The sequence below is a fragment of the Somniosus microcephalus genome, chromosome 22 (genome assembly GCF_052327205.1).
Source record: "Somniosus microcephalus isolate GS21.2 chromosome 22, FLI_Smic_1.0, whole genome shotgun sequence".
Taxonomy (NCBI): Eukaryota; Metazoa; Chordata; class Chondrichthyes; order Squaliformes; family Somniosidae; genus Somniosus; species Somniosus microcephalus.
This window is the reverse complement of record NC_141008.1, coordinates 4950952-4963726: the sequence shown is the minus strand read 5'-3', so window position 1 is coordinate 4963726 and position 12775 is coordinate 4950952. Positions and strand designations below refer to the sequence as shown.

Here is a 12775-nt window from a genome sequence, read left to right as displayed (position 1 = left end):
ACAGGAATGATTCCAGAGATGAGGGACTTCAGTTATGTGGATAGACTGGAGAAGCTGGGGTTGTTCTCCTTAGAGCAGAGAAGGTTTAGAGGAGAGTTCAAAATCATGAGGGGTCTAGACAGAGTAGATAGAGAGAAACTGTTCCCAATGGTGGAAGGGTTGAGAACCAGAGGACACAGATTTAAGGTGATTGGCAGGAGAACCAAAGGCGACATGGGGAAAAACTTTTTTACGCAGCGAGTGGTTAGAATCTGGAATGCACTGCCTGAAAGGATGGTGGAGGCAGATTCAATTGCGGCTTTCAAAAGGTAATTGGATAATTACCTGAAGGAAGAAAATTTGCAGGGCTACAGGGAAAGGGCGGGAGAGTGGGACTAGCTGCGGTGCTCTTGCAGACAGCCGGCACCGGCTCAACGGGCCGAATGGCCTCCTTCTGTGCTGTAACCATTCTATGATTGTGTCTGAATGTTTTGTTCACTTAAAACGGTTTGAATACGGCACGACTTGATCGCCGTGTAATAGATTTTCTAACTGTGTGTTTGCAGCACCACTACACGCCCAGTGTCACCACCACTACTGTGTTCCAACCCAGACATCGGCTGTGTGGCATCTCCGCTGCGGAACTTTGCAAGCAATTCCTTTGAACAGCACATTAGGAACATTTTGCGTCGCAGTGCAACCAATCCTCTACTACTGAGGTATCGTTTTAATCTGTAGCCGGGTGGCATCCTTCTTTTCATTGCGTGCAACCAGGCTCCCTCTATCTGAAATAATGAAATCGAATCAAAATGGCTTAAATTTGAGTTGTGATTGTTTTTCCCACTCCCCTGGTGTGTTGGTGTGTAATGGTACAATGGGCCACTAAAGCTATACAGAACAGAACGGTTGCAAGTTCAGTTGCTGAATTAGCTGATCTGAGTTGGGGCATTGCAGCCGCCTTCCAACACTCCACCCTGAGGTGCGTGAATGTTGGTTAGGACAGGATTGGGTCGGGTTAGCATGTCCTGTCTGGGCTTTGGTGAATTATTGGTAGGCTGTTGGCGTGCGTGGAACTGCTGCGCCACGAGTCAGCACTTTCAGGAAACGAGGAGTGAAAATCGGCAGAAAAAGGTGTTTTCAACCTGGCGAACCTGAAGCTACAATGATAACTCATTCGGTTCGCCCCTTGCAAATCCATGAAGAGTGATCTTGATTGAGATTTGCACTCGGGTGTCTCTGGGACTGTACGTTTGTGTTTTTAAAAATTAATTCTTGGGATGTTTGTGTGACTGGAAGGCTGGACTTTGTCTATTCCTAGTTGCCCTCAGAAGGTAGTGATACCACTGAGTAGCTTGTTAGACCACTTTAGCGGGCAGTTGAGAGACAACCACATTGGTGTGGGACTGGAGTTACATATCGACCAGACCGGGTAAGGACTGCAGGTTTCCTTCCCTAAAGGACATCAGTGAACCAGTTGGTTTTTTACTACAATCCGACAGCTTCGTGGTCACTTTATGGACACCAGCTTTTTATTTCCAGATTTTAAAAAAACTGAACTCTCTCTCACGATCTCTGGATTACTAGTTCAGTAATATAACCACTACACGATCGTACCCATAGGGTGCGATGGCACTCCTTCACGTTGAAGTCTCCTTCCCCACCTCCTGATAGATTGATCAAGGAGAGGTGTGGAGGACGGAACTCCACTGGTGTTGGAGGCGGTTAGTGCGTGTTGTGTGCCGGTGATGTATCTCGTATTAATCAGGGTTTGCTTTCCCCAGCAATCCCATTGACGTACATTCAAGAAGCCATTTTGCCTGACTCTTGAGTGGTTTCTCAGTTGTATTGCATCCTGTCTGTAATGTAAGAGTGACAAGGTTAAAGAGTTCCTGGTGCCTGGAACTCTACAGAATACACAATGACGCAGCCTCGTTCTTCAATTCAGGGCCTCCGATGCAGAGGGAGCTCCGCCACCACAGGAATGTTTGCAGCTCCTAAGCCGAGCCACTCAGGTCTTCAGAGAAGAGTACATCCTCAAACAGGCTCTTGCAAGAGAAGAGATCGCACGCAGGTAATGGTGCCAGCGGCTGGTTCATTTAAAACAACAACTTGCATTTATATAGCACCTTTAACCTAGTAAAACCACCCAAAGCGCTTCCTAGGAGTGTTATCAATCAAAGTTTGACAGCAAGTCACATGAGATATTAGGACGGGTGAGGTAGGTTTTAAGGAGTGTCTTAAAGGTGGAGAGGTATAGGGAGGGAATTCCAGAGCTTGGGGCCTAGACAGCTAAAGGCATAGCTGCTGATGATGGAGCAGGGTGGGGGGGTTGTGGGGCCGGAGGAGGTTACAGAGATAGGGAGAGGCTGAGGCCATGGAGAGATTTGAAAATAAGGATGAGAATTTTAAAATTGAGGCGTTGCTTAACCGGGAGCCAATGTAGGTCAGCGAGCACAGGGCTCATGGGTGAACGGGACTTGGTACGAGTTGGGACACGGGCAACCGAGTTTTCGATATGCTCAAGTTTACGTAGGGTGGGATGCCGGCCAGGAGTGCGTTGGAATAGTCAAGTCTAGAGATAACAAAGGCATGGATGAGGGTTTCAGCAGCGGATGAGCTGAGGCGGGGCGGAGTCAGGCGAAGTTATTGAGTAAACCATGTATTAGATTCATAATAGATAAAAAGTGAGAACAAGAGGGACAACTAACCCTGTCCCCTTTAAAGGAAGGGTATTGCTTAATCGCATTTTCAAACAAAGTTACAATCGGTTCTTTTTAAAACACACACAGAAATATGTCTCTTCCTACTTGCTGCTATCCTGCACACATTAAAAAGCTGTTAAATCCGGTATAATTTCTTCTAATATTTAGTGCAGTGGAGAAAACGGTTGCCGTTACGCTCCTTTGTCGCGCCTCCTTGATATGTAGGCTGCATGCTGGCCTAAAGTTAAGGCTTTCACCATTTTCTTTTAATTTCTAAAAGCCTTGCCTTGTAAGCTGAAATGTGTATCTGTATAATGTCAGAACAAGATTTTACTTCAGAAACCTAAAGCTGTTGCCTGTTTCTTCTTTTAAAAAGCAGTTTGATTGAAGGGAAAATTCCAGGAAAAGACATTACGTTTTTGAATCAGTGCACCTCTGTGTAACTTTCAAAGTGTTGTGTATACGACCTCTGAAACCTCAAACTGACTTCTCGTCCCGAACCTTCAGCTTTCTGACCTGCTTCACCCCCCATTCACCCTTAAAGGAAAAAATCAATCTTTTCAAACAAGCCTGTGTTCACCCCTCCCAATTCTCATCTTCTCTCCCACCCCCTCCCCCCGCCAGCAATACTCCTCCTCCTTCAGAGTGCTCTCCCCCCCCCCCCACCACCCCCCCCTTTTCCGAGCACTCTTTGTCTCTCTGAACGTTCTTTTCTCCCTCCCCCTGAACGCTCTTCTCCCGCTCGCCTCCTGAATGCTGCTCTTGTGAATTGATGAAAGCCATGGTGCCACTCTAGTTTGGCTGAGAGTGAGGCTGGTGGTGAAATGTTTGACAGGGTAGATGCTATGGGGCTGTTTCCCTTGGCTGGAGTGTCTAGAACTAGGGGGCATAGTCTCAGGATAAGGGATTGGTCATTTAGGACTGAGATGAGGTGTTGTGAATCTTTGGCATTCTCTACCCCAGAGGGCTGTGGAGGCTCAGTCGTTGAGTATATTCAAGACAGAGATCGATAGGTTTTTGGATATTAAGGGAATCGAGGGATATGGGGATAGTGCAGGAAAGTAGAGATGAGGTAGAAGATCAGCCTGATATTATTGAATGGCGGAGCAGGCTCAAGGGGCCGAATGGCCTACTCCTGCTCCTATTATGTTCGGACTGTTGGGGCTTCTGTAAGGGAATGGGGTGACTGCGCCACTGTTTGTCTGTGCTCAATGTTGATTCCATTGTCCACAATGTGGTCGTGGCCGAGGAGGATCTTGTTCACGAGTGAGGGGACAGTGAATGTACTTCACACAGATGCACTGTAACTTCAGTAAAACCACATTTTAGCCTTGCTCAAGCAATTCAGTAAACCTGCCAGGAACTTCTAAAAACCTTTGACTCTCTTTACCGATTGAGAGGAATGCTAGCTCTGTCGACCATACTGTACAGATGTTGATTTGAGTCAGTGTCTGTAGTATAAGTGCAGCTTTAATTCCCATTATTCACCTTGCTGTTGCAGTAATATTGAATTAACTGTATGACCAAGGCACATGATCGTTAAATGAGGAATCTGTTCCTATATTGCAGGGTGAAGCTTCTGTGTAGTCAGAAGGAGAAGCAGCAGCACGATCTTGTGCAGTGCGTCGAGGAGAAGTAAGTCCATGCCGTGCTTAAAATGATGCACATGGAGGCATTTATAAGCCAGCCAGTAATGTGAAACACTGTGAAGGCACTGCTCTGATGGCTCACCGTGAGCAGCCGATCAATGAAGATCTGGTAAATCCCAGGCTTCTCACTTAGCTGATCCCCTAAATCCCGCGATGAAGGAGCGATGTTGAAACCCAGCAGCATGCTAATGTCTATTCTCAGTCCCAGTCTTGTGCTGAGTCAGAGAGAGAAAAGTGGAAAGCTGGCCACCGCAGCATTGACATTGGGCCAGATTTAGGAATACGCAGGCAGGTAGCCTGAGAGTGGGAAACTGGCATTGGGGTCCCAACAACAATAACAAATGTCTCAAAGCTCATTACAAGAGGAGCAGTGGACTCTGAGCACAAAGTACAAGGTGACGGTGCATAATAAAAAGGTACATTTTTCTGAGGCTTTCGACTGCAAGCAAGGAGCACAAAGCAGGCTTCGGGAGAACATGCCAGAGTGCAGGGATGTAGTGCCCGCAGTGGTGGAACAGTGCTGGGCTTGCACAGTAGACCTAAGTCGGAAGAGCAGAGCGTGTGTGCTGGGCTGTAGAGCTCGAGAAGGTTGCAGAGATGGGACAGAGCAAGGCCATGGCAGGGTTTGAAGACAGAGATTTTGAAGTTGACTGGGGAGTGGGGAGCTGGTGAAGTTTGGAGCACATGGGTCCTTATTGTACAAACTAGGATCCCAGCCTTGAAGTTTGTGAGAGCTGGGGGCTTGCTCTAATTTTAGACTGCTCTCTTTAGTAAGTCCTACCTCCCTACGCTTTCAGGCGTCTTCACTGACTTTGATACCGAGGTAAGTTTTCGGTAACACGCCCAGGATAACAAACACAACAACCTTTCCATTGATTTTTTTTTAGCTATTGGAATTACCCTGTGCCTCCACAGGATCTCGCCCATCTCCAAAAAGCGATACAACTTTGCACTTTGCTTTAAGTTTGTTGAACTAATTTATTTTACAAAAGATGACGAGTGAATAACTAACAGTCGAAGTTCTTCTACTTATTTTCTCAATTAAAAATTAAAAGTTGTAATCTAAATCTAAATTATTTGTTGTAGAATTACTGAACTCTTGTAATCTTGTGGGAGTTAGCTAGTTTATCTTGTCTTTCTGTGAAGATTTCCATTTGCTTGATTCAGCACTACTGCCTGCTAACGCAACTCGCTGCACTGCCCTCTGCTAACCTTTACACCCTTCACACAGATCTCCAGGCTTGTTGGCTTCTTCATAACTGAGCACATGAAAGGGTAACTATTTGAAATCTGTGGCTTGGTTCAAGCCTTTTGTCACAGAAATATTCAGTGAGAGAGGAAGTATTTAAGGGGTTTAGTATCTTTGAAAGTAGATAAGTCACCAGGCCCAGATAAAATGTATCACAGGCTGTTGAGACGCAAGCGAGAAAATAGCAGAGGCTCTGACCATCATTGTCCAATTCTCTCTGGCTACAGGCGTGGTGCTGGAGGACTGCTAACGTTGTGCCATTGTTTAAAAAGAGAGAAAGGGATAGACCGAGCAGGCCAGTCAGTCTAACCTCGATGGTGGGAAAATTATTGGAAAAAATTGAGGGACAGTATAAATAATCATTTAGAAAGTCACGGATTAATCAAGGACAGTCGGAAACAACCCCATAGCAGTCAGTCTCCCTCGGAATATTATGTTTCAATGAGATCACCTCTCATTCTTCTAAACTCCAGAGAGTATAGACCCATTCTACACCATCTCTCATCATAGGACAGTCCTCTCATCCCAGGAATCAATCTAGTGGATCTTCATTGCACCACCTCCAAGGTAAGTATATCCTACTTCAGGAGACCAAAGCTGTGCACAGTACTCCAGGTGTGACCTCACCAAAGCCCTGTACAATTGTAGTTTCCACTACTACATTTTGGTGTCCATTCCTTGTGCTGATCACTCCTTGTGTGAATAATAATTTCCTGACATTCATCGAACTAGGGGGCATAGCCTCAGAATAAGGGGTCGCCCATTTAAGACTGAGATGAGGAGGAATTTCTTCACTCAGGATTCTGAATCTTCAAAATTCTCTACCCAAAGGGGTGTGGGTGCTGAATCGTTGAGTATATTCAAGGCTGAGATAAATAGATTTTTGGACTCTAGGGGAATCGAGGGATATGGGGATCTGGCGGGAAAGTGGAGGTGAGATCGAAGATCAGCCAAGATCTTATTGAAAGGCGGAGCAGGCTCGAAGGGCCATATGGCCAACTCCTGCTCCTAATTCTTATGACAGTCAGCATGGATTTGTTAAGGGAAGGTCATGTCTGACTAACTTGAATGAATTTTTTGAGACGGTAACGAGGAGGGTTGATGAGGGTAGTGAATTTGATGTAGTCTACATGGATTTTAGCAAGGCCTTTGACAAGGCCCCTCAGCAAGTTGGTTCAAAAAGTAAAAGCCCATGGGAAACAAGTGAAAGTGACAAGTTGGATCCAAAATTGGCTCAGTGGCAGGAAGCAGCGAACAAAAGAAATAGGAGCAGGAGGAGGCCATTCGGCCCCTCGAGTCTGCTCAGCCATTCAATAAGATCATGGCTGATCTTCTACCTCAACTCCACTTTCCTGCACTATCCCCATATCCCTAGATTCCCTTAATATCCAAAAATCTATCGATCTCTGTCTTGAATATACTCAACGACTGAGCCTCCACAGCCCTCTGGGGTAGAGAATTCCAAAGATTCATCGCCCTCTGAGTGAAGAAATTTCTCCTCATCTCAGTCCTAAATGGCCGACCCCTTATTCTGAGACTGTGATGCCTGGTTCTAGACTCCCCAGCCAGGGGAAACATCCTCCCTGCATCTACCCTGTCAAGCCCTGTAAGAATTTTGTATGTTTCAATGAGATCACCTCTCATTCTTCTAAACTCTAGAGAATATAGGCCTAGTCTACTCAATCTCTCCTCATAGGACAATCCCCCCATCCCAGGAACCAGTCTGGTGAACCTTTTGTTGCACTCCCTCTATGGCAAGTATATCCTTCCTTAGGTAAGGAGACCAAAACTGTGCACAATACTCCAGGTGTGGTCTCACCAGGGCCCTATATAATTGCAGTAAGACTTCTTTACTCTTATACTCAAATCCTCTTGTAATAAAGGTCAACATACCATTTGCTTTCCTAATTGCTTGCTGTTAACTTTCAGTGATTCGTGTGCAAGGACACCCAGGTCCCTCTGAACACCAACATTTCCCAATCTCTCACCATTTAAAAAAATACTCTGCTGTTAGATTCGAATTTGGAGAAACTCTAGACGGAGACGGAATTGAGGACAAAAATAGAATTTATTAAACAACTAAACGAATACGTGTGCACATAGAAGAGTCAGCTTGCTTCCTCAAACAAGAGATGCACTCACAAAGGAAAAAAGTGGTTCATTCAAGTTATACACTTCTATAAGCAACACCCACTTACTACAGAATGGGGTGTCTTCTTAGGCAGTCCCTCGGAACTGAGGATGACTTGCTTCCACATTAAAAATGAGCTCGCAGGTGGGGCAGACGGTGGTTGAAGGGGCGGGTGGGTAGGGTGCTTGGGTTGACGTGCGCTGCTTGCGCTTGGCTTTCGCTTGCTCCCGGCGAAGAGACTCAAGGTGTTCGGCGCTCCACTTTGTGCGGTCTTGGGCCAGGGATTCGCAGGTGTCGGTGGGGATGTTGCATTTTTTCAAGGAGGCTTTGAGGGTGTCCTTGAAGCGTTTCCTCTGCCCACCTGGGGCTCTCTTGCCCACCTGGGGCATATACGTACAAACAGTGTCATAACAGCTGCTCTTTATTGGTTTATGTGGTTAGTCACTCAACTGTCGGACCCACCACTCAACTTGTAATTCTACTCCCCGCATTTCTGTTATCTTTTCCTCGCTACAGGCCTTGTTTATAGTTTGAGAAACATGTCTTATCCTTCTCTGTCGAACAAGCAGGGTAATTGCAAGGCCGCATTGATTCATGTGTTCTGAAACTTAGTACAATGTTGGTTTTTAATTTGTACCCTTATCTCCTGGGAAACAAGGCAGTGTTTAGACACTGCTCTACTGAAGTGCTGTGGACACACACATTCCCATGCCCTTATCACTTCTGTGTGTCGTTGATGTTTAATATTCGACCTTGCTGGCATTTCTGCTATCTGTTCCCGGCTGCATATTGTCAGTCTCTAGTCTGAGAATTTAAAAAAACCATCTTTGTCTTAAACAGCTAACAGAGTCAAGTGTCCAATAATTCATTGGGAACTAGCTGGATCCTTCTCTGCTTTTCTATTTTTCCTACCAAAGTGGATAACGTCACATTTCTCCACGTTATATTCCATTTGCCATGTTCTTGCCCACTTACTTAGCCTGTCTATATCTCTTTGAAGCCTCTTTGCATCCTCCTCACAACTTAAATTCCCACCCAGCTTTGTATCATCAGCAAACTTGGATATATTACACTCGGTCCCCTCATCTAAGTCATTGATACAGATTGTGAATAACTGAGGCCCCAGCACTGATCCTTGCAGCACCCCACTAGTTACAGCCTGCCAACCCGAAAATGACCCGTTTTCTGTCTGTTAACCAAACCTCATTCCATGCTAGTATATTATCCCATGAGCCCTAATTTTGTTTAATATCCTCTTGTGTGAATGCCTTCTGAAAATCCAACTACAACACATCCACTGGTTCCCCCCTATCTATTCTGCTAGTTACAACTTCAAAAAACTCAACAGATTCATCAAACATGATTTCCCCTTTCATAAATCCGTGTTGACTCTGCCCAATCCTATTATTATTTTCTAAGTGTCCTGTTACCACATCCTTAATAATAGATTCTAACATTTTCCCAACTACTGATGTCAGGCTAACTGGTCTGTACTTCCCTGTTTTCTCTCTCCCTCCTTTCTTAAATAGTGGGGTTACATTTGCTACCTTCCAATCCGCAAGAACCATTCTAGAATCTATGTACTTTTGGAAAATGATGACCAATGCATCCACTATGTCTATAGTCACCTCTTTCAAAACCCTAGGATGTAGGCCAGCAGGTCCAGGGGATTTATTGTCTTTCAGTCCCATTAATTTCTCCAGTACTATTTTTACTAATACTAATTTCTTTCAGTTCCTCATTCTCGCTAGAGCCTTGGTTTTCCATTATTTCTGGGAGGTTTTTTGCATCATCTTCCGTGAAGACAGACACAAAGTATTTGTTTAATTTCTCTGCCATTTCCTTATTCCCCATTATAATTTCTCCTGTCTCAGCCTGTAAGGGACCCACATTTACTTTTGCTAATCTTTTCCTTTTTACATACCCATAGAAGCTTCTACAGTCTGTTTTTATGTCTCGCTAGTTTACGCTCATTCTATTTTCTCTTTCTTTATCAATTTCTTGGTCTTCCTTTGCTGAATTCTAAAATCCTCCCAATCCTCAGGCTTACTACTCTTTTTGGCAACATTATAAGCCAAAGGGTAATGGTCAATGGATGTTTTTGTGACTGGAAGGCTGTTTCCAGTGGGGTTCTGCAGGGCTCAGTACTCGGGCCCTTGCTTTTTGTGGTATACATCAATGATTTAGACTTCAATGTAGGGGGCATGATTAAGAAGTTTGCAGATGATTTAAAAAATTGGCCGTGTGGCTGATAGTTGAGGGAGAAAGCTGTAGACTGCAGGAAGATATCAATGGACTGGTCAGGTGGGCAGAAAAGCGGCAAATGGAATTCACTCCAGAGAAGTGTGAGGTAATGCATTTGGGGAGGGCTAACAAGGCAAGGGAATACACAATAAATGGTAAGATACTGAAGTGCAGAGGAACCTTGGGGAGCATGTCCACAGATCCCTGAAAGTAGCAGGATGGGTAGATAAGGTGGTTAAGAAGGCATACGGGATACTTGCCTTTATTAGCCGAGGCATAGAATATAAGAGCAGGGAGGTTATGCTTGAACTGTATAAAACACTAGTTAGGCCACAGCTAGAGTACTGTGTACAGTTCTGGTCACCACATTTCAGGAAAGACGTGATTGCACTAGAGAGGGTACAGAGGAGATTTACGGGGATGTTACATAGAAGATAGGAGCAGGCCCCTCGAGCCTGCTCCGCCATTCAATGAGATCATGGCTGATCATCCAAAATCAGTACCCTGTCTCTACCTTCTCCCCATATCCCTTGATCCCTTTAGCCTTAAGAAATATATCCAAGGAGGAGTTGGATATATTTAATGAATTGGCCTCCACCGCCCTCTGTGGCAGAGAATTCCACAGGTTCACCACTCTCTGGGTGAAGAAATTCCTCCTCATCTCAGTCCAAAATGGCTTACCCCTTATCCTTAGACTGTGACCCCTGGTTCTGGACTCCCCGGCCATCGGGAACATGCTTCCTGCATCTAGTCTGTTCAGGCCTGACAATTTTATAGGTTTCGATGAGATGTTGCCTGGGCTGGAGAATTTTAGCCAGGAGGAAAGATTGGATAGGCTGGGGTTGTTTTCTTTGGAACAGAGGAGGCTGAGGGGAGACCTAATTGAGGTGTATAAGATTACGAGGGGCCTAGATGGAGTGGATAGGAAAGACCTATTTCCCTTGGCAAAGAGGTCAGTAACCAGGGGGCACAGATTTAAAGTAATTGGGAGAAGGATTAGAGGGGAGTTGAGGAGAACTTTTTTTACCCAGAGGGTGGTGAGGGTCTGGAACTCATTGCCTGAAAGGGTGGTAGAGGCAGAAACCCTCATCACATTTAAAAAGTACTTGGATATACACTTGAGGTGCCGTAACCTACAGGGCTACGGACCAAGAGCTGGAAAGTGGGATTAGGCCGGAGAGCTCGTTTTCGGCCGGCACAGACACGATGGGCCGAATGGCCTCCTTCTGTGCCGTAAATTTCTATTTCTGTTTTCTACGATTCCAACAAACTTTACAGTATTTACTGATTCAGGCTAGAATACAGCTGGTGGCTTTTTAAACTCCGTATTGTGACTGGGTTAAAGGGACAGCTGTCAGACCAACAGTTTATGTCACAAGGCTGACTAGGAGGCTATTGCAAAAATTAGGATTTGCAGTGTCAAAGGCATGAACACGAGTTTCAGTGGCTGTGGTGGACGTAAACAGAAATGTGGGGTTTGAAACTTTGATTTGTGACGAGGAGGGCACAGAGGCTGCACAACTCCGAGGAGCAGCCTGGAAAAGGGACATCTGAATAAAACATTTCTTGCAGGATCGGAACAGGACGATTTAGTTCTACTCAATGTTGAAGAATCTTAACATCTGATAGGACAATTGGACAGCACAGTGATGGTCACGACTTGAAGTGTGATGGAGAGTTGTGGATGGAGTAGGGAGTCCGGGAGAGCCAGCCTGAGCCGGGAGCAGAGATCTATGTATTGAAGTATTTTACCCTTGCTGTTTGATGCATTGATTATATATATTTTGTAAATACACTGATTTTAATTGGATTGCGATTAGTAGCGGCAATCGTTGATGGAGGTAGAAGAACTTGTTTTGAAAATGGCGCAAGTTCTGTTTCAGAGGTGCTGATCAACATTAATTTTCTTCATCAGGAAGCTCCTGCGAGAAATGGCAGAGATGCTCGCTGAGAAATATGAAGAGGCAAAAGACAACCAAGAGGACATCATGAATAGGTACGGGCCAAGAGTAGGAGGACAGTTTGAAAAGAGTTTTCTCCCCTATTGTAAACCAAGAAATGGGTGGGCACATGGGTAGTATTTTAGGAAAAAGATTAATTTGCTGATGTGCCCCACTTCACAGGGTGAAGAGAGTCCTGCGCGATTTTAATTCGCAGCTTCCTGTGCTGTCTGACAGCGAGAGAGACATGAAGAAAGAACTTAATATTATCCATGACCAGCTCCAGGACCTGGGAAGCTGCATTAACCAGGTACAAGTCGTCTTGCACCTTGTATCGTTTAGTAGTCTTTTATGATGGCTATTTCGAAGGAATTTTGTTTCCATTAAAACCTCACAATCGCACCAAGTAATAATATACACATCCCAGAGTCAGCTCCATTCAGATTACCGCTAGTTATAAAACAACAGCACTGAACCAAGCAATAATGTACACATTCCAACAAGAGGGAAGAGTAAGGGAACCAAAGCAAGGGCTCCTTGGATGACGAGGAAGATGGAGAAGATGATAAAACAAAAAAAGAGGGTGTATGATGCATGTCAGGTGAATTATTCAAGGGAGAACCAGACCAAATACAATAAGTTGAGAGGGGAAGTGAAGATGACAGTAAGATTGGCAAAGAGAGAATATGAGAGTAGAATGGCAGTTAACATAAAAGGGAAACCAAAAATCTTCATGTAAACAGTAAGCGGGTAGTAAGAGACGGGGTGGGGCCTATTGGGGACAAAGAGTGTGATAAATGCTTAGAGGCGCAGGGCAAGGCTAGAATACTCGATGAGTAATTTGTATCTGTGTTTACTAAGGAGGTGGATGTTGACAAAAT

At 45.0% G+C, this 12775-nt stretch overlaps 1 protein-coding gene across 2 annotated transcripts in view; it reads left to right on the top strand.

The window, feature by feature from the left end:
* Nucleotides 1–12775, top strand: part of nup88 (nucleoporin 88) — a 63994-nt gene that overhangs the window by 37876 nt on the left and 13343 nt on the right. Inside the window, exons 11-15 of one of the 2 annotated variants that reach the window (XM_085964131.1) lie at nucleotides 546–698; nucleotides 1925–2050; nucleotides 4251–4316; nucleotides 11870–11950; nucleotides 12078–12204. In XM_085964131.1, the coding sequence (XP_085820257.1) occupies nucleotides 546–698; nucleotides 1925–2050; nucleotides 4251–4316; nucleotides 11870–11950; nucleotides 12078–12204 (553 nt within the window). The remainder of the gene's footprint in view (nucleotides 1–545; nucleotides 699–1924; nucleotides 2051–4250; nucleotides 4317–11869; nucleotides 11951–12077; nucleotides 12205–12775) is intronic. The other variant, XM_085964132.1, reaches the window with a different exon arrangement.